This window comes from Protopterus annectens, chromosome 17.part0, assembly GCF_019279795.1.
Source record: "Protopterus annectens isolate FY-2018-M chromosome 17.part0, PAN1.0, whole genome shotgun sequence".
Classification (NCBI taxonomy): Eukaryota; Metazoa; Chordata; order Ceratodontiformes; family Protopteridae; genus Protopterus; species Protopterus annectens.
In genome coordinates this window covers 47,476,907-47,503,197 of record NC_056751.1, presented here as the reverse complement: position 1 = coordinate 47,503,197, position 26,291 = coordinate 47,476,907, and the positions used below count along the sequence as shown (strand labels likewise).

Sequence of the window (26,291 nt, the reverse complement as noted above, 5' to 3'; positions counted from 1 at the left end):
TCAACAAAGTATTAGTTTAAAGGTGTGTACACACAACAAAGTATTAGTTTAAGGGTGTGCATACTTATGCAACCAGCGTATTGTACGTTTTTTATTTTTTATATTTTTTCCCTTAACAGATTTTTTTGTTTTTCAGTGGAATTGTACAGGTTATATGTCACATTAAATGTGTAAAAAGTTTTGAAATTATTTATTGTGGTCTCATTTTTTTATATCACAAAAACCTGGCATTTTAACAGGGGGTGTAAACTTTTTATATCCACTGTATATCGGATTTTAGTTTATCATCAATAATTACTCCAGGTAGTTTGGTATGGAGTTCAGGTTTGATAATGGTGTTATTGAGGGAGGTGATAGAAAAGGAGGGTTTGTGCAGAGCAAGTGTTTGGAAGGAAGAGGAGGAAGAGGAGGAGTTTAGTTTTTTTGGCTTTAGTATGAGTTGATTATCAGAAATCCAGGTTTCAACAGAGGAGAAGGTGTGTTGAGTGAGGGCTAGAAGTTCAGAAATGCTGTGGGCAGAAGTGATGAGAGTAGAATCGTCGGCATATTGTAGAAGTGTTGTGAGGTTAGTAGCAGAGTGAAGCTTGTTAGTGAAAATATTGAACAGGAGGGGGCCAAGGATAGATCCTTGAGGGATGCCAATGTTTACTGGGAAGAAAGGGGAGAGGACAGTTTGCCAGCGAATGGACTGCTGCCTGCCAGAAAGGTAGCTAAAAAAACAGTTAACAGAGGAGGTAGAGAGATGAAGGTCAGAGAGTTTAGTTAGAAGTTTGGAATGGGAGACAGTATCAAAGGCCTTAGACAGATCGAGGAATAAACAGGAGTCGAGCAAGCTATTGTCATGGGCTTCAGCTACTATTTGGGTGAAAGAGAGTAGTGCAGTGGCTGTACTATGGTGGGGTCAAAAGCCATCTCGGTGGGGGTTAGGAGAAGTAACTGAGTATGGATGCACTTTTCCAGGATTTTGGATAGGGGAACAGGATAGCAATGGGTCTGAAGTTAGAAGGATCAGTAGAGTTTCCACCTTTGTAAAGAGGGATTGTATAAAAGGATTTCCATATGTCTGGGACATGGGCTTCAGAAATGGAACGATGGATAAGTATAGAGACAAGGTATGCAGTAAACTGTGGAACGACTTTAAGAAAGTAGGGCAGTAGTTGGTCGGCAGAGGGGGAGCAAGATTTAAGTTTATTTAGGAGAGATTTAATAATGGAAGTGGGAACTGGTTGGAAAGTGAAAGTGTTGGGGATGATTTTGTTATGGGGTGATGGAGGGGTTGAGTTAGAAGTACTATTTTGTGTAAGTTTTTGGATTGTTTCTATGAAATAGTCATTAAGGAAAGTGGCAGTTTCAGTAGCAGTGTTGTGTGAGAAGGGGTTGGGAGTAGATGGGTTGCCAGGGTGAAGCAGGTTATTGATGGTAGTCCAGACTTTCTTTGGATTTTTATGTGGGCTACATTGGCTAGAGCAGAATAAAGCTTTCTAATTTTTGTTTTCTAGTTGTTTGGTCATGTTTCTGAGCTCTTTGTATCTTTGAAGAAGGAGAGAGGATTTGTTTTTAAGCCAGGCTTTCCAGGCACCATCTCTTTTGTGCATAATGGACCGGGTTTGTCTTGTGAGCCAGGGGGCAAAGTTAGATTTAATTCTTATTTTTCTAGAAGGGGCAATTAAGTTGAGTTTGTCAAGGAAAATTTTATTGAAGGATTCTACTACCTCACTGAGAGGGAGGTGATATAGGAAGGACCATTTAATGCTAGAAAGTTTGGAGTTAAAAGTATCTGGGTCAAAGTGGGTAGGGTTTCAACATACTCTGTATGTATGATCTTTGGGCGAATGTTGGGTGAATCTATGAATATAGGTAGGGGAGTGGTCACTGAAAGAGTTAGGAAGTATGCCAGGGTAGTGATAATGGGTAGGAAGTGAGGTAAGAATCCAGTCAAGGATCAGTCCAGGTAAGGAGCTTTTGTTTGAGTGTGGGTAGATATGTGTTGGTGAAATCCATCAAGGTTGAGACTGTGAGTAGGGAATGAGGTGGACAGTTTAGACCAGTCTATATTAACAGCTCTGAGTATAATGGTTTCATGAGGGACATATTGAGTGAGCCAGGAGAGAAAGTTCTCAAGGATAGAAATATTATCACCTGGGGGTATGTATATAGAGACTAAGGCAAATCTTTTGTGAGGGTTAAGGTGACAGTTTACAATAAGAATTTCTGCAGGTGTAAAGCTAGTAACACAGATAGAGAGTGGGGAAAGGTTAAGTTGATTGGAGTAGAGGATGGCACTCCCCCATCCCTCTTGTTGGTTCTGTCTGAGCGAAAGATGTTGTAGCCAGGAGGTAAGATTTCTGTATTAAGGATGTGAGGTTTAAGCCAGGTTTCAGACAGGGTAAAGATGTGTGAAGTAGTGTTAGAAATCCAAGAGTGAAGTTCTGTTTCTTATTAGCCATGCTTTGAATACTAACAGAGAAGATTTTTAGTGATTTGGGTGAGGGAGTGTTGGTATGAAGGGGTAGGTGAGGAGGAGAGGTTTGAGTTGAGATTTCGTGAAAGGTAGAGGCAGGTGGTCCTAGATTGGGGTGGATGTCCCCACCCAAGAGAAGTGTGTCAAAGAAATTGAAAAGATATGTGAGTAGGTTCAGAGTTATAGGATGTATTTGTTTTAGAGTAGTAGAGAGAGATGAATTTGAAAAAACAGTAATTCTGAAGAGGTCAGAGGATGAGATGGGAAAGAAAGATGGAGGGATGAGATGTAGGTGAGAGGTAGTGCCATTGCTGAAAGAAAAGGGGAGAGTAGATGTAGGTAATTTATAACAAAGTGGTATATGGTAAGAGGTTGTTAGTGAAAAGAAGAAAAGAAAGGTGGCAGAAAGACAGAGAGGCCACATGTTGAGAAGTGAGGAGAGGATGAAAAAAAGTGGGAAGTGCAGAGGTGAAAGGTATTGTGCATCATTAGGGAGTAATGAGAAGAATGTGGAGTTACTTAAAAGATATGAGGAAGGAAAGTAGGTAGTGTGACAGAAGGGGGGCAAGGGTGATGGGGTAACAGAAGGGAGCAGGAGTTAATGGATTGGTTAGAGGAAAGGAAGGGGTGTGTTATGAATGGTATAAATGCAATGAATGTGGGTGTGTGTGGGAATGGGGGTAGGGGAGTGGTGTGAGTCCAAGCGAAGCAAAGGGTGAATGAAGTGGGTAGAAGCAGGTCAATTAGAGGGCTAAACAGATAAGAAAAACAATCGGGCAAGCAGGAACGGAGGTTTCAAAGAAGAGAAGAGGAAAAACACTCAAAGCACTTTGAAAAAAAAATAGTAACAAGGAGAAGTCAGTGGTCTACAGAGTTTACGTTGGATAAGAGAAGGGAAAAAAGAACAGTGTGCTATGTGCCACTAAAGGGGAAAGAAAGGAGTTAAGCTATAAGAGCACACGGTGGTAGGGGAACATTTGTTGCAGAGAGGGCTATGAAAGAAGGATGTAGAACAGAGGGGTGATGTGGAAGCAGCCGTTACAGAGTTGGAATTTGGAGGATTATATTTTTTTCTACAGCATGTCTGAAATATAATTAAAGAATTAAAAATGAAAGCTCCATGTAAATACTAATGGCAAAACAAATACATATATAGAAGACAGTGTTTAACCTAAAATAAGTTTTAATTGTAACTCACAGATTTAGATATACTACATCTTATAAAGTGCATGGTTCAAACTTTGACTAGAAGCATAGTAAACATCCTGAGTTTACAAATAATAACACCAGTATGGAGAATAGTAACAACAAATGAGTAGAGGGAGTAGTTTAATTGTTTAATCAATGAGTTAAAGATGTGTAAAAATCACCTTCTGAAATGATATGCTGATGAAGTACAGTAGGATTATTACATTTCTGTGATATTCCTAATGAACTCCAATCAATTTACTCATGTGTTCTACAATTCTAAGCCCAAACACCAATTTCAGTGTCTCACTCTTGACTCTTCTTCCTTCAAAAGAATTAAATCAAAGGATATAATAGGCCACGGTGGTGCAGCGGTTAGCATTGTCGCCTCACAGCAAGAGGTTCTCCAGTTCGAATCTTGGCTGGTGTGCCTTCTGTGTGGAGTCTGCATGCCCTCCCCTTGGTCGAGTGATGTTAAATACATGCAGGTAGGTGCGTGCGTGAATAGGTGTGCCTTCCTTGAAGGTTGGGCGTCGGGCTGGCAACTCAGTACCATAAAAATCCACTGCCAGTCATTAGCGGATGGGAGGTTCGCTGTGGCGACCCCTAACCGGGAAAAGCCAAAAGACTTTTATTGATGCCATCCTTGACAAAATATCTGCAAATATAGCCCACATCAGTGTATATGGGTTACACCCCTGGTTTATTACTCTTTGCCAAGATTACATTTATCTTTCTGTTTGCTAACTGTGTAGTATAGCACATTTTTACTTTAAAAAATAACTATACAAAATAGTATATGACAACATTTAAAACAATTCAGTACAAAAGCTTTTCTAGGTAAACACTGCATACAAAACTTAGTATAAACAATATGATATTGTTTACAAAGTGTCAACATTATGATATAGTTAACAACATTTTAAATTAACCAGCATCCATTAAGCAGGTGCAATTAAATACATTTTGCAGGAATTATTTAAAGTATTTTTTTAAATGTTCCAGAGTTAGGGTAATTTTAACCTTATTTGATAGATTATTCCACAGAAAAGGCCCCAGCCTGGAGAAATGATTTTCAAATAGTGCTAGTTTGCATTCCAGTCTCTCTAGTAAGAAAGTGTAATCCTATGTATTTCTGAGTCAGTAGCTTGGTTGTCTTGAAGGAAGTTTTCTTCTCTGAGGGTGGTAGCAGCCAAGCTGAATTATTTTAAAACTAAGGGAACCCAGAAATAGTGTAGTCTCTCTGTGACAGGAAGCCAGTTAGTTATTTAGAATGTCTCAGTGATGTCTTTTTTTATCAGCTAGTAGAGCGAACTTTATGTTTTAGTTTTGATTCCTTGTTGTTTTGAGTATGATTGGCTGAGTAGAGTCATAGTACAGATAGACCATATTTCAGTTTGGGAATGAGTTGCAGGGGAACAGAGATGAGAGATTCTGTAACACAATTTGAGCTGTGTGAGTATTTTGTATGTGATATTTTCAGAATGTGTAGAAAAGTTAAGATAGAGATCTATAGTAATCCCTAGTTATTTTTATTTGCACATTTGGGATGATGTTTCCTTTGGTATCTCTTAGGAGTAAGGGTGATACGCTGTTCAACCTCTTGCCAGAAAAATCATTACATTTGCTTTCTTGCTGTTAATCAGGAGTCTATTTTTGTGGAGCCATTTGCATAGCAATGAAAATTAGTTTGTAATTTTGACTGAAGGGTATTATGAGTTTTGTTTCCTTCAAGCTTCAGAATGCTGTCTGTGTTTAGTACAATGTTTAGGTCTGCTAGGTCAAGTGTGATGTTATAATAACGAGAGAAAAGAGTAAGGGCCCTAACATTGACACTTGAAGGACTCCAGTGTTGAGGGTCTATTTGTCTGTGAGAGAATTGTTGGCATAAATTTGAAAGGCTTGTTTTCTGAGATAAGTTTGGAAATATATAATTGTATTGTTTCCAAAATGTAACTTGCTGAGTTAGCGGAGTAGGGGGTTTGTGGCTGACCTTTTAAAGCCCATTGCCATATCTACAAAAACTGTAGCAGGAATCATTGATTCAGTTATAGTTAGTATCAACAGCTGAAAGTATGGCTGGTGTGGTGATAAAGGGATTTTTGAAGCCAGATTGCTAGTCTCAAAGTACTCCATAACTAGTAATATGTTTAAAGGTTATTTGTATAGCAGCTTTTCAGATATTTTTGTGAGTGGAAAAACCTGGAACCCCTCACACACCTCTCCATCTCCTTGATGAAAAATTGTATGTTTGACTTGGGGAAATGGCTAGAATCAAAGCTCAGTTATACTTACCTCTTCACTTACAAAAGCCATTGATTTTTATCCCAATTGCATATTTCTCACCCTTCGCAAAATTCATAAAAAGCTGATAATATATTCATACCTAGGGAGTTAGACATCAACATGGCTTCTGGTTATGCAGAAGCACTATTCTGCAAAACATGAATAGAGGACAGCCAACAGGCTTAGTATTGATCATGCTCATAAAGGCCTTCCATCTAGTGGACCATACCATCCTAATAGATTCCAGTGAACCATCTTGAATCAACTCCCAGGCAAGTCAATGGAATATATCTTTCCCTACAAACAGGATTTTCGAGGTGTAAATAGGCTCAGCCATATATCCCTCAGTTCCCCTTCTATCAGTAGTACCTCCATACTGTTCTCATTTATTAAGAAACTACTTGTTGATCTTCTCCAGATCCATGATGTCATTCTGTGCACCAATGGCATGCAGATGTATAGAACTAGCATGTCTTATTATTAAAAGTACTTTAAACAGTGATCTGGGAGTGCTCTGTAAATGCCTTACAAACCACAACCTCTCACTTACTTAGCACACTCACATACACAAGCAAGAAAAGGCCATTCTATTTGGAACCAAACAAAGCATGGCCAAATGACCGAGCCATTTTCCACACTAACAAGAGCTTATCAAAACACTCCAACACAACAAATATCTGATATCTGGTTAGATCTAGGTCTTAACTTCCAGTGTCATATTCAAATCACCAACGCCAAAGTGAACAGACTTGTCATTTCGGAGAAAATTTGACACTTCTTCTTCCCTGAAGGTTAATTCCTATTGACAAAGGAGTCCTTCTCCCATACTTAGAGGACAGAAGTCCAACCACTGCACCTGCCTCAAAAAGAATCCAAGCGCTATACAAACCATGTTAAATAATATTTGTCACTCCATCATCCTCATTCCATTCAGAAAATAATCATTGTTCCTTACTGTCAAAAACCAAAAGGCTTCAAATAAACCACAGAGCCACTCTACTGATAGAAAGACTTCTTTATAAGCTTCTTAGTTGAACTCATTTTTCTTCTTCCCAGGTTGACACACCAAGATCCAAGCCATAAGACTTTAGATCCCCCATACTACCCCTACCCTTTAAACTCCACATAATATATTTCATATCTGAGAATATACACTCTCCATATTAGGTAAAAAAAAATTAGAAAACCCCTCCCAGCACATATAAAACCTTTAGCCACTTACATTAAATGTCATATTTACTTAAAACAGTACATGTTCAAACAAGCACAATGCAATGCTTCCACCATAGAGGGATTAACTAGCTGAAACAAGTCACTCTAACTTGTACACACCTGCAACTTGCTATGCATTTCTAAACAATCGAGTGGCATATTCTCCCTTAATTTTGACTACTTTACTCTGTCTCTCTCTCTCTCTCTCTCCCTTCTTCCTTCTCCTCCTCATCATCATCATCAACCTCCTTTTTCCAATTTTGTACATGGGGTCGAGGTGTCGTGTAACTTGTCACTATCTCTCTCTCTCTCTATTCAATGCTCTCCTACCTTCTTTGACACTCATGCCTGACTGTGACAATCTTTTCGCACACAATCCATTCACCTCTTTGCTGGACACTCTTGTTTCCAAATCTTTTTCATCAGATTGTCTTCTGCTTTTCTGCACATATGCCCGAACCACTGTAATCTCTTCAACCTGTTTGACCTTTTCTGCAATTGGAGCTACTTTAGCTTCTGCTGTTACACCCTTATTTCTTCATCTGTGTCACAGAGTGCATCCTACAATCCATATCAGGCACTTCATCTCCATCACATCTAGCTTTCTCAACTGCTGTGCCTTTACTGCCAAGGTTTCTGTACCATACAATAGTATTGGTCACACCACTGTTTTGCACGCCTTACTTTTCAGCCTCTTTGATATTCTTCTGAAATAAACTACCCCGACACTCTGTGCCAGTCAGCTGCAGCCTCTCTGATTCTAGTTTTGACCTCCTCATTCAGACTTCCATTCTCCTCAACCACCCCTCCCAGATACTTGAAGCTGTTAATCTGTTCCATTACTTTTCCATCTATTTCAAATATCAGCTGCTTCTGAATGCCATTTGCTACCATTACAACTGCCTTATCTGTACTCAGTTTCATCCCATTTGTCATCAGTTTGCATTCCATCCACCTACCCTTTGCTGAAGTGATTGCTCAAAGTCTCCCTGCAATACCACATCATCTGCCTACAGCAACTTTGTTGGTCCATCCCTCCGACCTGTTTGCTAATGTAGTACATCACCAGTAAGCAGTGGGCCCAGAGCTGAATCCTAATGACCACCCACTCCCACTGGGAACCCATCTGTGAGACTGAACACTGTTCATACTTGAGTCTTTAGGTCCTTGTACATAGCCTGCACTAATTCTACCATTGTTTCTGGGACTTTGAAATACAGCAGAACTACCCAAATCAGCTTTCTGGGGACCTTGTCAATTTAGACATGCCCAGTTGATCTCTTTCTTCATTTCCTGCTTCTTCTCAGTTATCTGTCTCTCCCTTCTTCCTCATCTTCTCCCAAATCCTTTATCCTGTAACTATTCCTTCACCACTGCCATCATTTCCACTGCCTTCCAGCTTTTTCTTCCCTTCTCTATCTTTTCTCCCAGTCCCAGAACCCACATGTATAGACTGTAATAGCTGTAATATTAAAAATATATTTTTGTACTACACAGTTGCAGTCTATTTTTAATTCCCGTAATTGCTATTTTTTTTTTGTAAATACGAATTTCTACATCTTCAGAGTACTGTAAACACATTCTGATATTACTAAACTTTCTTTGTAAATACTAATTTAAGTGCATGGATATTCATAATGCTTTCCATACGTATCTCTAGATTGAACCTGAAAATGGTCCAGTGATCAATGTTCTACCCCAGTCAACAAATATATGTATGTATTACTTCACCGCTGTGGTATTTTGTTGCCTATATTAGTGAGGCTCACATTTAAAATACTGTTATCCTCTTTGTTATTTACTGTGATCTAATATAATTCCACAATAACCAGTAAGGAAACAGACTCCAGCACAGGTTTTTACTGAGCGCTTTTGTTCTTTTATTTAACTAGAACTTCATCAGAATTAAAAACCATGTACAAGCTGGAGTTTAAAAAACAGTGCCATGTAATTATATGATTCAATCCAACCAATGATTACTAACTCAGGATCTTGTTAATTTTCTTAAAGAGACAGTGTATCTAATAATCATTAAATACACAGTGTGTATTTAAAATACAAAATGTAATCTGATGGTTTAATTTATGTTATCATCCACCTCAGACTTGAAAACTTCAACTATGAAATATTAGTACTCCTATACTAGTATTAATGTCATCTCGCAGCCTATGTGCCAAAAGCAAACATTTGTTCATGGATTCATTGAGACCAGGTGGTTTGTCAGCACAAAGCCTTATTTGCCAGCTAGACTCACAGCATTCCAGCTGGACATTGTAGTTGCCAAAAAAGTCATTCATGCTTACTAAGTCAACCACAAGAAATGGAATTTTCTGAAATTTAAACATGTAAGTGAATATTTGGCTTGGGGATTAACAGCATCTTTCTTCTTGTTAGCCAAACAATGTTCATAAATTCTTCTGGACAGCTTTCTTACAGTTTTCCTTACATAAAAACCTGGGAATGAATCACAAGTTGCCAGATAAACCACCCCTTGTGAATTACAATTGTACCTGGCTCTATACCAAAGGAGAAAATTCAGTGCCCTTGTGTGTGAATTCAAAGTGTTTGATATAAATCGGTACTGCTTACACTTGCCACGCTTGTATGTGCCAAAGGAATTCTGTGTGTCAGTTGGTCTGTTACACTCAATTTCCAGTAACAATTTCATATTTTGACTTCTTTTTTAAGTGAACACAGGACATCCACCTAAAAATTTGCATAATTCCACGTTTCCCAAGATGACTTTCCAGTTCTCCTTGAAAATGTCCCTGATCACAAACATATCAGTAGAAACTGGAAGTGGGAAAGCACTGCTGTACTTCTCTACTGAATTATTAAGAGTGGTGACTGGCTCTCCCTTACCCAAATCTGCTGTTGACTGATGTTTCCTCAGAATATGTCTCGCTTTATTCGATCTCAATGAGTGTACCTTCATGATTATGTTCATTAACCAGTTTATGTCATATTAAAAACAAATGTCAAGGATGAACTGTAGATAGCACCACCACTCAAACTGTTCATACCAAAAACTTTAATAAACCAAACAGAAGATAAGCGCTTTCATCCTACTAGTTTCAGGCTTCTTCAGATAAATCGCCATTACTCACAATTCAATTAAGTAGTGAATTCACTCACATGACATTCCTAATTACCTACCTTAAAACTTTAAAAAAAGTTACTGTCTAATAATGTAACACTTTTGTACATATAATAACAACTTAAAAAAAAACATGAAATAAAAATAGATAAAATCCATTGTTACAATTTACCAATCCCATATTTTTCCAAAAACTTTTTTCTAATAACCCATACAAACATAAGACACAAATGTATCTGCTTAGTGCCTTCAGTTTCAGCACACTACATAATGATGTCAGTTCATTAAGTCCCGGCCAGTGGTCAACATTAAGTAATAATTGCCAATAAAGCTCTCTAAATTCCAATAAATTGAATTGTGAGTAAAGGTGACTTATCTGAAGAAGTCTGAAACTAGTAGGACAAAAGCACTTATCTTCTGTTTGGTTTATTAAAGTTTTTGGTATGAACAGTTTGAATCGTGGTGCTGTCTGTGGTTCCTCCTTGACATTTGTTTTTAATTTTGAAGTTTGTGGTTTATTTCAGTGGTTTGTTTCATGCAGTTTATGTCATACCCTTTCTGCAGGAAAAACGCTTTTAAAAATTCTACTTCCTCATTGTACACAGTTTCCTTACTGGTCAGCCTAATGAGCCAGATGAACTGTCTGTTTACTGCCCCTTTCTTCATATGGTAGGGGTATAGACTTCTTTTATGCAAGTACTGATTCACAAAGGTTTCTTTTCTGAAAACTTGACCTGCAACTCAGCAAACTCAGTAGCACCTTCTTCTAAGGAATCTGTGATGTCCAAATAGTTTATTGTTTTTCTATAGCCACACAAAGTGAATTTTAGAAATGAAGTGCTGGAATTGATGAAATCCAGTAGTTGATGCAAGTCCCCTTCAGTTCATCTCCAAACCAAACTGACATTGTCAATAAATCTCCTGTAGAAAGCCACCTTCTCAAAAACAGTGTGGGATTTTAAGTGCACCTGCTCCCACCAGCCCATGACCAAATTTGTAAATGCCAGGGCAACTTTGCAACCCATGGTAACTCCAGAAATTTGTTTGCAGTATTTGCCTCGAAATGTAAAAAAGTTATTTTCTAGGACAACCTTTATTAAGATGCACTCTGTATTTTTTATTTATTTTATTTTTTATTTTACATTTGTTTACCGGGAATGTCCGACTCGGCTGGGAGCCCATTTTCAGTGGAGACCCGGGGAGAAAATCTCCACAACATACAATACAATTTAGACAGTAGACTAAAACCAGTATGACTCAGTACATATTACTCAATTTCAACATACAAAACAATTTAGGCGGTAGACTAAAACAATATGACTCTATTCATATTTGTCAATTTCAAAAGAGCAGCACAGCATTTATAGTATTTGACATTGGAGTGCATACAGTGAGTATGTACATAATGTCACAACTAGCTAATCTTTTCATGTGGAACTCAGAGGAAAGTGAATATACAGATTGAGAAAGAAATAGAAAAAGATATTTGTAACTAGAATAAATTAGTGAGAAAGAGTATCCATGAGTAGAAGAGGGTAGACAAAAGAAAAGCAAGAGGAAAGAGGGAAAGGACTTTAGACAAGGGTAGACAGATACTGATGCAGGAAGAGAGTAAAAGCAATGGTCTATATGTAGGACAAAAGGTGAGGTGGTGCTGAGCATTAAGTTACCCAGGAGAGCAACAGGAGTTCTTTCAGTTTTAGTTTAAAAGTAGGATAGGTGGGAGGACTCTGTATGTTTAGTGCAGGGAATTCCAGCACTTAGCAATTTTATTTAAATACAGGGAGTCTCCATGGGTATTATGAGACTGTGCAATTTTGAGAAGTTTTCTGTTGTTGGACCTGAGGGATCTGCTGCTGACATGTAGGTGGACCAGGGATGAAATTGCAGGGCAGTCAAAAATCCATGTTATTCATGTGACAATCATGTTATTGTCAAATTCTGAACATTTACTGAGGAAACATTTTATAAATTTGATTCCTGTTTCCTGCTGGATACAAGTGTACAAAGACACTACATTAAAGCATGGAAAACATAGCTGTCACCAGAATTGGTGATTTAACTTAATAATTCCAGTACGTGGCATGAGTCTTTAAGATAAAATTCTGATTTTTGAACCACTGGATCGTGTAGATGATCAAAAAAAAAAAACTGAAATGGCTTCCACTTTGTAGTGGTCAGCAGCAAGTACTGGTCTGAAGGGTGAATGACTGTGATCTATACAGCTTAGGTTCTCTCTGTTTGAATTAGCTTTGTTAGCATTTTAACTATGTTTTAATTATTGTCTATCTTATCTGATTTTTTTGTTTGTTTTGTTCAAGTTGCTGACTGTGGTTTTTTTTAGCTTTTTCAACATTTGTCCTTAAGCACTGAGATAAATGAATGTCCCATATAGATGCTTTGCACACACAGTACAAAATGAAAAAAAAAACAATGCTTTGAAGTGTGTTTGAAATGATTTATTTTACTTCTAATAAATATACATGTTCTTGTGACCTGCTGTACTTGGGTGGCTGGGTGTTTATCTTCCTTATTTGACCATTGTTCTGAAATCAGTCATCGTGATTTTCTTTCTTTACGTGTGTGTGTGTGTGTGTGTGTGTGTGTGTGTGTGTGTGTGTGTGTGTGTGTGTGTGTGTGTGTGTGTATTTATGAGAATAAGCCAGAAAAGGTGAAAGTTGTAGTTCTGAGAAGCACTTGCCTAAGATAACTAACTTTCCGTGAATTATTTGTCAGCATGCCTCTAGTGACTCATTTGAAATTATAATTTATTTGGAATGAAATGACCCTATCTAAACTACACTCATTATTAATGGACTGCTTAATCTCTCCTGTGTTTATAAATGTAATTAACATACTGAATGATAAAGCTCATTAGATACTGTGTGTGCATATTTAGGTGCATAAAATAACTCATAAATTAAGACTAAATATTCATTTGCAGAGAAATAATCTCCTGTCATTACACAGAAGTAGTATGCATATATTTTTTTTTTTTTTTACTTGTTCTCCATATTCCTTTTCTTATCCAGTTACCTCGTGATGGAACTCATGGATGCCAACTTATGTCAGGTGATCCAGATGGAGCTTGACCATGAACGCATGTCCTACCTTCTGTACCAGATGTTGTGTGGGATCAAGCACCTTCACTCAGCTGGAATTATTCACAGGGTGAGCACTGTTCAAGTGATTATGGTTCTGGAAGTTAATATTAACTTCTGTTTGTGAGGTGGACTCAAAATGCTGTTAAAATTTCATGCTCTGTATATTCTTACCTCGAAGTATAAAAAAATAAATTGCAGCTTTAACAAAAAGTAAACTCTTAGTGATTTGTTATGCAGTAATTTGAGTTCATTGAGAGACCAGATAGCACAGCGGTTAAGGTATTCACCTCCCATGCACAAGGTACAAGGTTCGATCCTGACCCTCCGGCCAGTGCATTATCTCCGGTCTTTGCATTAGCAGTTCCCCAATAGCTCAGTGTGATGATAAATAGCTTAGTTGTTAATTTGAGGGTGGGAGGATGGCATAATGGTTAAGGTGTTTACCATACAGACACAAGGTGCAGGGTTTGATACTCACATGGGGTAATTTGGCTAGGCTTGAAATGGCCTACCAGGGTAGTTAGCTTAGTACTAATCTATGAACCTATGAACCTATAAATATTAAATTCTGTGCATCACTGCTAGCATTTAAATACAAAAGAAAAAATAATGAATCTGAATTATGAGAAATCTGATGCAGTTGTCTAAATTCTAGTGTATGATAACAACACCACAGGTGGGCAGACAAAAATAACATTCAGGCATACTCATTGTTAACATGCCATCAGGTTTCTACCACACAGGAATGTGTGCACTCATAATACAGTGCAGCCTGCCCAGAGTAAGGCTTTATATAGCCCTTGGAATCACAGCCTGAAGCTCTTAATTGCTGTTAGAAGAAAAGTACTCAAGTGGATTATTACTGTTCATAACCACAGAGCTCATGTAGGTGTGATGTGCATACTCAAACAGCTATCAAGTTTTCAGTTGATTTGGGTGTGATTTAGAGAACATAGGTTAAATAGTGAATGTAAATGTTTCAAAAGAGCTTTAAGAAAGGCTGAGAAGTTTGTAAATTTGAATCAATCTTTTGCAGAAAACCAGTCAGCTACTCTGAAATTATGTAATCTTCTAGAGGAAATAAATCTGATGCCGAACAAAGGCATGCAGACTCTGCACAGAATATACCATACATGAGAAGTGACTGGGCAGTTACTTCAATAGCAAGTCTGATGTCAAAGTCTAAGCAGCACAAATGTCACCAGGGGTTAATGATAGACTTGACAGTAAGATTGAACAGACTACTTTTTGGTACGAGGATGATTCATTCAAGCTGTAAATTAGACGTAATAGGTAAAGTATTCAGTACTTAATAAAGACTAAAATGTGAACATATAAATTTCAGATACTGTATGGAGCCGTCCTTCTTCGGTAAAGAAAAGGCACTGCTTACCTAAGGATTACTACAATATATGAATAATATTATCAATAACAATACTGCAACTTTTTGCTTTACAGCCATATTGTAGGAGACCCTAGAATTACACTTGGCAGATCCATTTATTTATGATCTTCTGCTGAATATTTATGAATAATTAACATTTTCTGTATAAGTGCAATGTAAGAGATGAGAATACTGTTGCTAAGTCCAGTTTTCCTTTATTTTGAGGATACTGAGTAGTGCATTTTTGGAGTATAAATCTTCAGCTGGTAAATACTATCTAATATTTTTTTCTAAGAGCTGGACATATGTTAGTCCTGATGAAGCACACTGACATTATAAGGTAGATGGCTGAGGACAGGCAGTGTATTTAAGTATAGTGGTGAGTGGAACAGCCTTTCTGATGATTTAATATGCTTTGGAAGAATAACAGATAGTCAGAATCTATGGAACATGAATATTTGCAATGCTTCTGAAGGATGTGTGGAAAAAGGAAGCTGTTGCTTAAGCTCAGTGTTTAGCTTACTGATTTCTGGGGAAATGGAAGAACGGGCAATTTAGTTAGTCCAGTCTGTCCTCATCTGTAATCCGAATCTCTGATACCATTTTTTTTTGTTTTGACTGGAGCTTTGTAAAAAAACAACTGAACTGAGCAGGGACATTGGTGTTTTATCAAACAATGTAACATGGGAATAGAGTTTTTGCTGGTTACCTAGAAGGGAAGAAGGAAATGAATTATTAATATGTTTTTAAAAAATGAATATAAAGAAAAGCTCAACTGTACTGAGACCTGCAAATGATAATGATGATGGAAGAGCCTGTATAAGGAGAAACAGTAACATGTTGGGGAAATGGACAGTGGGAAAGAGAGACTACAGTTAAAATAACTGTTGTAGATGACTTCCAGTCCCAAATTGGGTCTTACGTTATGGTAAGAGTTAAGTTTGGTGAAGAGGATGATGATAACAAAGATATGTTGTATTAGAAAACTGAGGCTGAGTGGTTCTGTGTATGGGCACAAATATGAAAGAATTTAAAAATGGGATCTTGCATGTTTTTGTTTATTTAAGTAAATAACAAATGAGATGAGTAAACCCTGCATTAAAATAATACAGCTGATGTCTTAGCCAGGATGAGAGAGAGAGTTGAAGGAAGGTCTGTTAACAGCATTACTTATTTACTGGTATTTGTGCATGCCCTGTCTTTATGCCTCATTAATTAGATAAAACAGTAGTGTAACTTTCATGTCATGGATTCATCATTTATTTTTGAATAGGATTGTGTTCATTAAAATGTTCGCATTTAAATGCCATGCAGGTACTTTGAATAACACCAGAATTTTTCATACCAAATATGAAGAACCAGTAAATGTATTAGAAAATTGCAACAGGTTGATAAAGACTGTTGATTTTAAGATGTTTTAAGAAAATATATTTTGGGTGTTTCTTTAAAGCACTTGTATGACTAACACAGTATAGGACAGAGGTTGCTAATGCAGTCTAGAAAGCGACAGAGGAAAATTCTAAATAGTTATACTGTGAGCAAATCAGGGATTATTAGGCATGAAAACAGAAGTTACTATGGTGATGAAAACAGAAGTTTTTATATACCTGCAAACAAATATTTCAGTCATAGGAAGTAGTGCTCTTCTAGTTTGCCAATATACTAAAATAGTCAATGTTCAGCATTCCCACTGCTTCAGTGGCATTCTGGGTTATCTATCAAGGTAGCCGAGTACTAGCCAGCTTTCAAAAACTCAGAATCCCCTCTCTCTTCAGACCACACTCTGATGAACCTCCTGCATATCTACAAAAGAAACAGCACCAGAATTGCCCATTCTAAAGATGTAAACCTTGCCTGTGTTATAAATAGGACCAGCTGTAGAGACAGGTATGTATCCCAGAGGCTACCCCATGTCAGGAACAGGCTCCCCATCCATGTGAAGCAGAGTTCCTCCCTAACCCAATTTGAGTGTAACTTGGACAGTTGGATGGGGAACAGGAAATTCATCCCTGCTTACAGTTATCAAGGATACCAGAACTTGTCAGAGATTTCGGATGCATGGCTAGACTTAAAAAGGCTATTGTAGTTATTAGCCTAGTAAACACATATAAACCTGTGAATCTCTCTCTCTTCCTATGACAGCTGACTGGCTGAACATATAAAAAGAGGGACACCTTCAGCTGTCACAGGAAATGGTGTTTCCGCTTTTTATAACATGTGTAGAAGAAGAAAGACCTGTTACTCTTCAAGGATCCAGTGCTGATTTTTCTGGCTTACTGATCAGATAAGCTCCATCTGGGGACCCGCTTTCTTTCATTGTACTACATTAATTATTTTCTTTCTATTTTATGTTTATTTAAAAATATTTTCATATTTTATTTCTCTCATTGTTTGCAATAATTACTGTGGAAGTTTCTGCTACTGGCAGTGTTTATTTGGCTTCTATAGTTGACAGATGCTTGTTTTTACTGTTTCTGTCAGAAGTATAGTGTGTATGCATGCTTTTAGACACTAAGGACTGTCTCATGCAGTCAGAACTATTAATTAATCACACTTCTGTTTACTGTTGTTACTCTGTTTTATTTTTATATTTTGACAGGAAAATATTGCAGATTTTGGATTTTTTCAGCATGTATACATTATTTGCTATAGGTTTAACCCTATTCTATGCTTTTCTAACATTGGATCGCAATTTTACCACAAATGAAGTTATTTGAATGTACTGTGGCGATTTTACTCACTCTCTAACCAGAAACTACAGTTTAAATTGCTGTTAAATTTTATGGCAGCTTAAGTGTGTGCAGCTCATTTTTAACACTAGCTTAACACATTGATTACTTTGCTGTTTGGACTTTGTGTTCTGGAAATTCTGCATTTGTAAAATAATTCTGAATACATTCCAAACTGTTTTTGTTATAATAGAGCAGTCTGGCAGAGTTTAGTTTTGTGCGGACATACTTATTACTGGAAACTTTAAGTGCTTACTGTGATACATTATCCTCTTATTTTATTATTCTGGCTGGTGTTCTCTTCCCTGACTTGATGGATCCTAACTTTGGTAACCTTTCATCAAATCCGTTTGCACTTAAAAAAGGAAAAAAACAACAACAACAAAAACAAAATAAAATATGCTTCAGCCTATGGTTAGTGATTTTGTCAAGGCCACTGCTCAGCCGGTAGACCACTTACCTTTTGCCCCTTCTCTCTCTAGTGTGGCTTTGCTGGCCAGTATAGAATGGGGATTAGGCACATCATCTGGGGCTGTTCCAATACCTGGCACAGGTATGAGAGAACTAAACCCTTTAGGTGCAGGAGTAGTCCAGGGTAAGAGACCCCTTGCCAAACATCATACTCTGACCCCAGATATTTTATATAGTAGTGAAGTTCACAATAAAAAGAAACAGAAACTTTATCATACAGCTGGTAAGTATATATCTGTCTGTAGGGATGCTGTGGTTTCTCTGGCTAGGGATAGTCTGCAGACCACTAATTCTGATACTCATGTTACCACAGGTGATTCTGTTGCTAGTTTGGATAGAGACCTTTCTGTTGTTTCAGAGAATGATGTGGAGTCTGATAAGGACAATGATCATTTCCTAGCTGACGCCGAGTCCAGTCAGTCTGATTCTTTGGAAGGTGAACTTGAGCTTAAGTCCAAACAGGTATTCTCTTTTCTTCAGGTGATTGCTAGATTTAGTGATGTTTTTGCTTGGGAGTAGTCAGGAACTACCCCAGAGCTAGGCAGGGTATATGACCTTATAGAGGATGAGATGTCCATTTCTGTAGCTATTCTCCTTCTCTTACTGGCCTTGGAAGATGCTTATAAAGCTGCCTACAGGACACCAGTATCTACTCCAGCAGTCCCTAAAAAGGCTCAGAGAAAATATAAGGTCTCCTCAGATGTGACAGATCTCTTTTCTCATTATACTGCTGACCAAGCTACAGTCTCTCCAGCTGCCTATTCAAATGAAAAATCCTTGGCTTCATCTAATCCAATGCATCCCCGATAAGGAGTGAAAATGGTTAGATCTTCCATGAAGAATGATGTCTCTTTCCAGTAATCTAGTTTTTAGAATGTTAAATTAAAAAGGCTATATGTGCAAATTTATTTTACTTTGAGCATACAGTTTGAATGATTTTGCTGCATCCTTTCTGGCAGAGCAAAAGCCATATAAATGAAATTGTTTCTAATTTTCTCAGGTTTTGAAATATTCTTTTAGAGGTGTGCTTGAATGTGCTGATATAGTCCTGAGAAATGCTTCTTTTTTCTTCTTTTGTTGTATTAAGACAGTATGCTTGGATACATAATCAGAACTTCTCTGATGAATTTTAAAGCTGAAATTATGAATGCACCATTAAGTTCTGAATTTGTGTTTGGGCCTTCTCTTACACTGATTCTCAAACAGTGAGATGATAGAGGGAAATTAATGCATGGAGTATCTAGGCTGTTTTATGTTCCCAAGTTCTCCCCAAACAAAGCGTCTTCCTGCAAGGGGCAGAACAAATATACAAAAATCCCAGCCAAACAAAAGTCAGGGATCCAAAAGGAAATGGCAGGAGGACAATTTTTCTAAAGTAAACAAGAAGGGTTCCATTCTGAAAAAGGATCAAACTCCTGCAAAGGAATGACTATGCCAAGTAACAGAGTACCCCCAACCCCCTCTCTTGCTATTCCTTCTCTTCTTCCTTCATCTGGGCTCTCTGTCAGCCATGCAGCCTGGCCACAAATAGTCTTAGACAAATGTGTTCTGAGAGTAATTCAGATAACATACACTTGTTAGTGGGTAGAAAGTCCTCCCACTTTCAGGGGAATTCTCCCATACTCACCAGGCCAGACCAGACATAGCTGTTTTCTCCAGTGATCCGCCATATGGTAGAAGCAAAAATCATAGAACTAGAAACTCCTGGAGACCTGTGTTAGATTTATCCTTTCTAAACATCTTTGTAAAAGTTCCAGAATTCAAAATGTTTGCATTACAGTTGGTCCTGGCATTGTTTCCAGACACTGTTTCATTGTGACTCTAGATCTCAAAGATGCTTATTGTCATATTCCTATTGCTCCCAATTTCAGCAAATGTTTGAGACTTGCTGTGTCTACTTTACATTACCAGTTTCCTGCATTAACCTTTTGGCTATCTACTGCTTCTAGAGTGTTTCCAGAGTGAGTGGGACCATTGGTTGCCTATTGCAGACAACTAGGCATTAACATTATTCCTCACTTAGATGGCTTGCTGATTTGTGTAGATTTAGTATCCAAGTACTTGGAGTTCGTAGACAAGGTCACTTCCCTCCTTTCCTACCTGGGCTTCAAATTGAACATTCAAAAGTCCTTCCTCACACCCTCTCAATAAATTGTTTTCTAATGTGTTGGACAGATACAGTAAAAGGGATGGCCTTCCTTCAAAAAGACAAAGTTCTGAATTATTAGATTATTTTCGTTGCTTTCTCTCTTCGATACTTGGCCTCAGCAAGAGAGTTCCTCAAAACTGTAGGCCTCATGGCATCAGTGATCCTCATGATAACACTAGCCAGACAACACATGAGAAAAATTCAATGGTACTTGAAGATATGTTAGACCCAGCACCTTCATCCATTGGATTTCCACGTATTGGTACTGGGATTTGTGTACTGGGAACTGCAGTGGTGGCGGGATCAACTGTCTCTGAATCTAGGACTCCCTTTCTCTCTTCAGATCCCAGTCCAGTCTGTCGAGGTAGACTCTTCAGATTTTGGGTGGGGAGCAATGTCCATGGGAATCCAAGTGCAAGGCTTGTATGGTCCTCAGGACACCCTAAAGCACATAGACATAAAAGAGATGTTGGCAGTGCTCCAGGCCTTAGAAGTTCTTCACCACTTATGGACTCCAAGACCTCTTATTGTGGTCACAGACAATGCTACCATGATCTGGTACCTGAGCAAGGAAGAGGGGTACAAGGGCATACCCTTTTTACTGGTTGGCAGTGATGGCCTGGGAGCTAGCTGTACAGCATTGTTTGACTCTTCAGGTCACATGCATAATGTCAGAACAAAATATAGTGGCAGACAGACTAAGCAGATCCTGAACATGCACTCATGAGTAGAAGATCCATGTAGAGGTCTTCCAGGACTAAGTCCAGATGTGGAAACACCTCAAGTAGACCTTTTTGCCTGCTTTCAAAACAGACAACTGAAAAAAAATATCTGTTCAATCAATTCATCCATGCAGCCATACTAGGATGACAGACATTCTATTATTCCCATGGTCAGGAATGTTATTGTATGCATTTTTACCATTTACACTGATTCCAAACATACTTTCAAAGATTCATAAAAAAATTACCAAAGATCATTGAGGTTATCCCCTTTTGGCCCAGGCAAAGTTGGTTCTCCCTTTTAATGGGATTGGCCAATGGCAGTTACCTCAAGCTTCCTCACAGACTGGATCTACTCATACAGCTTTGAGCAATTCCACCTGAAAGCCTGGATGATTCTGTGTTGACACCTTTTAGGCACTTGTTCCATAAGGATGTGCAGCAGGTATTTAAACAGGCAAAAAAAATCCTGCAACTAGAAAATTGTATGTTTACAAGTGTAGGAGGGTTTCTGCCTGTGACTAACCAAGAACAGTGGTCCCAAAAGGGTTTCAACCCCTCTGGTTTTGAAATATTTGAGAGAGTTACTTAGAGGTGGTTTGCTATATGCTTCTATAAAAGTGTATTTTGTGGCCATCTCAGCTTATCTGCCCATGGATCCCCCACTTTCATCTCTTTTTGTATTCAAACCATTTATGAAATGAGAGTTGCATGTAAGAGACTTTCAAAAGCAAATTCCACCTCAATGGGATCTCAACTTTATTCTTGAAAAATTGACCTTGCCTCCTTTTGAACCTGTCGGTTAGGCTGATTTATGCTTCATTACTTATTAGACTGCTTTACTTATTGCTCTAACTTCTGCAAAGTGAGTCTCTGAGCTGCAAGCTCTCATGGTGGGCCAGCCCTTTTTGATTTTTCACAAGGACAGGGTTGTGTTGCACACTAATCCATCATTCGTGTCTAAAGCTGTTTCTGAATTTACTTTGAATCGAGCCATCAATCTTCCAGAGTCCTATCCTGATCCAAAACAAGGGAAAAAAGATTCTACACACCTTGGATGTAAAAGGCAGCTCAGGTACTACCTTGACAGAACAAAGACCTTTAAAACTGCTGAACAGCTGTTTGCCTCCTATAAGAGAACTAATTAAGGTCACCCTGTCTAAGTAAGCTGTTGCACAATGGTTGCCCTCTGCTATTGTTTTCTGTTACTCCCACCATGGTAAATTCTTTCCAGGCAAGGTTAAGCCTCACTCAACTAGGGCCTTATCCTCTTTGATGGCATATTCAAAAGGAGTGGACTCTAGAAGCATTCTAGAGGCAGCAATGTAGCCCTCTGTTCATACCTTCAAAAAGTACTACAGACTGGATTCCTTTTTAAGGTCCAAGCAGTCTCTGCTAAGACCATTCTCCAGGGGTTCCTGGATCTTTAGCCTTCTAATTCAATGTAAAGTAAGTTTTGGGAATGTACTCAAAATGCCACTGAGGTAGTGGGAATGATGAAGATAGTGCAGTTGTGTAGGTTCTACTATAATAATATATATTTGAATTCCTGATTGTCTCAGTGGCAGCACACACCCCTGGTTACACAGTAGGGGTTGCTTTACATTCTGTGAAGCCAGCCCATCCAAGGTGTGAGCTACTGGTCAACTGCTTTTTGTGTTTATCTGATTGCCTGAGGGTCTAACTTTGCTTTGATATTACTGGTATAAAGAGTTACATTTCTGCAAGATCATGCTAAGTATCAGAGCTGCTTCCTTGTAGCTGGCTGTGACTGATTCTGTAATCATCTGGATATCCAAAGCTGATATATGTATACTTTTTGCACTTGAACTGTTACAGTGATAGTTAACAAAATTGTATTGCATTTATTTATTTGCTTGATTGAATATTGCTGGTCTCTGTCTGCATTTTGTTTCTCAAGGTTAGTACAGCACTTGAGCTCAAAGCCAGCTGGTTTCACAGTGGGGGTTGCTTTACATTCTGTGAAGTCATCCCATCCAAAGTGTGAATTACTGGTCAACTGATTTTTATGTTTATCTGATTGCCTGAGGGTCTAACTTATCTTTTATTCTACTGGTATAAAGACTTACATTTCTGCAAGATCATGCTAAGTATCAGAGCTGCTTCCTTGTAGCTGGCTGTGACTGATTCTGTAATCATCTGGATATGCAAAGCTGATATATGTATACTTTTTTGCACTTGATGTGTTACAGTGATAGTTAACAAAATTATACTGCATTTATTTATTTGCTTGATTGAATATTGCTGGCTCTGTCTGCATTTTTTTAACAAAACTGTACTGCATTTATTTATTTGCTTGATTGAATATTGCTGGTCTCTGGATTTCGTTAACAAAACTGTTTTGCATTTATTTATTTGCTTGATTGAATATTGCTGGTCTGTCTGCATTTTGTTTTTCCTGGCCTCTCACCTAAGTATTGTTGTATTCTTAAACTTGGTGGCTTTGGAATTGCCGCCAGTGCTGTAAATTTGATTTTAGACACTTCTCCCAGTCCCATCTCATTTGCTCAGTCTACTGAGTACATTGAGATCATTTGGGAAGGACTACCCCCCTTGCTGCTTTGATTTTGGACACTGCTTCCAGACCCATCTCATCAGCCCATTCTGCTGTGTACAGAGAGAGCATTTGGGAAGGCTAACCCCCTTAGTTTCTTAATCTTGAATTATCTTGTGTTTCCTCCATCTCCACTTAACAAAAAATACACTTTATTCAGCTCTTTTTACTGTAATTGTGTTTCTTCTACTGTATTATATTATTTTGCTTCCTGCTTGCTCTTAAGTGCTCAAGTGCTTTTATTCTGCTGCATTTATTACTGCTTGTTAGTAGCCTGATTAAATGTATCTGTTATTCTAAGCCTCTTAGTTTTGGTTTTAGCACTTGGGCTTCAGGCCAGTTATTTTACATTTAAGAATGTTTCTGTGGTCTACACTCTTGTGGACAAACCCTTATCAAAACCCTCTGTCTATAAGTCCGCCCAAGTATTCAGATCACTATGTCTGGACAATACCCATCAGTTTTTCCTGCCAGTCTGGTTGACATGGGCATACTGAGACAGTGTAGCAACTGCCTCATGTTCAATAACAGCCCTCTTCTCCTAGCACATAATATTCTACTTGTGAGAAATGCATCTTCATCAGTAACCTGGAATCGATGCTCTCTCGCGTGACAGTCAGTATTCATAACAAAGAGTAGATGGTCAGCACAAATACTACACCACCCACATCACATAGCCAAGCACAACATACACCCACTTATGCGGAGGTCCTCAATAAAAACTTACCTAAACAGCAGAGAAATCCAAAACACACTCACAAACATTTCACATACAACACCAAACACATCACACAGCAGACAACACAACAATGTCTCACAAACACATCCCATAAGACATAATAATAAACCAATACAGCCCACAAGGCATAACGATAAACCAAACATACATACATAGGCGACTCAATTGTGAGACACACCAGTGTCCCCCTCACCAGGCTTGATAAGGAGAAGGTCACAGTCAGTTGTCTGTCAGGTGCCAGAATCTGCCACATCACGCACGCACTTAAGTCTCTCCACAACAGGTGCAAGTATGACTCTCATTGTCCATGTTGGTGTAAATTACTTGTGATGTACCTCCCTGGACTATATGAAGAGAGACATGGGTGAGCTGTTAGAGTATGTGTCCCAGCAGGTATGACCCTAACCCTAAACAGAATCCTACCTTCACCAAGAATGATACCACAATACCAACAAAAAATAATTAACTTCAACAAGTGGCTTAGTTTCTATCATTATTCCAAGGGGATCCAGTATCGGTCTGCTTGGGATGACATGGTTGACAGGCCTCGATGCTATGCCAGAGATAGCCTCCGCCTGTCCCCCCAGGGATTCTAGATTCTTGCCTCCCCCATTGTGCCTTTTTAGGCAATGTCCCAAAGACAAATCTTCCACTGTAAAAGATCTGTCAAAAAGCAAACTGAAGGTCATGCTGCTTAACGATAGGAGCCTTAACCTGAAAATGCACTCACTGGAGGCTCTACTCGCACTGGAAGATGCCAACATCTTTGCAGTCATGGAAATGTGTTTCAAGGCTACAGAGAGCAACCCTGCCTTACCAGGCTACATCTCATTCCACAAATTCCGACTCCAAAATGAGGTCAAGAAGACTAAGGGTGGTGGAGTCTCTATCTTCATTAAAGACAAGCACACCACCAGACTGGTTCGCCAGCATGATGCACTAGAACTACTCCATGTGCAACTCCAATTACCAAGACACCCATCCAAGTTATAGCCTGCTATAGACCCCCTCCATGACTCAGGACATCCACTTCTCCTACCTGGACCTACTTGACTCCATCAAGGTACTCCCTAACACATTGATCCTTGGTAACTTCAACTACCCCACAATAGACTGGGTGAACTGTTGCTGCACTAATGCACTTACTCAATGATTCATTGACTTCATCAATTCCAACTTGCTAGACCAGCTTGTCTCATCCCCCACAAGGGGAGATAACATTCTGGACTTGGTTCTCACCAACATGGGCAACCACTGCAGCACTCCCATAGTAAGTTGAACAGTACACCAATGCAGTATACAAGCAGCTGTACAACTCCATGGACTCAGCCATATGCAACAGAACCTGTTGCTCAAGGAAACACAAACCTGTCTGGTGGACATCCTCTATCAACAGGCTTTACAACTAAAGGAAGAAACTGCTTTTCCAAGGGTAAAAAGGAATAAATTCCAAATTGGAAAAGCTCCCTCCTTAGCCTCAACAAGCAAATTAGAGCACTAGTGAAAACCTCCAAAGCTAGTCTCTGAAACAAAGGGAAACCACAAAGCCTTCTTCAGTACATCAGAAACCTCCATGGCAAAGCCCAGGTTTGTTCTGAATTAGTACATAATGGTACCACTTACACTGATCCTGTTGACTTATCCAACCTACTAGCAGATAGGTTCAGCACAAACTTCACCCCTCCCGCCCCCCCAAAGGCCCATTCAGCATCCCCGATACTTGTCACACACCTCACATCTCTATAGATCAAGTGTTAAATGTCCGATCCAGGACAGAGAACACAACTTCTATGGGAACTGATAGTATCCCAGGCTGCATTCTGCACCTTCTCCAGCAAGAACTAGCTTCACCAATGAGCACCCTATTCAACCACAGCCCAAGTACAGGCTTCATTTCAGCAGAGTGGAGAACTGCCATTGTCATCCCCTTGCAAAAAAGGTGATGCCACTATTGACCTGGAAACTATTACCCCATTAGCCTGACATGTCTGATCTGTAAAGCCATGGAGTGTATTATTATGGATCTCATAAACAAGGACATAGGCAGTCTCAAGCACTTCACCCCACCCAGTATGGATTTGTCAAGGGCAGATCTTGCCTGTTGAACCTGGTTGACTTCTTTGAGATTGTCACCAAGGCCCTGGATGAGGGAAAGTTAATACATACAGCTTTCC

At 38.8% G+C, this 26,291-nt stretch overlaps 1 protein-coding gene across 6 annotated transcripts in view; it reads left to right on the top strand.

Annotated features, from left to right (window-relative positions):
* Window positions 1-26,291, top strand: part of MAPK10 (mitogen-activated protein kinase 10) — a 2,349,270-nt gene that overhangs the window by 1,489,073 nt on the left and 833,906 nt on the right. For all 6 annotated transcript variants that reach the window (XM_044059145.1, XM_044059143.1, XM_044059144.1 and 3 more), the window contains exon 6: window positions 13,277-13,415. In XM_044059145.1, the coding sequence (XP_043915080.1) occupies window positions 13,277-13,415 (139 nt within the window). The remainder of the gene's footprint in view (window positions 1-13,276; window positions 13,416-26,291) is intronic.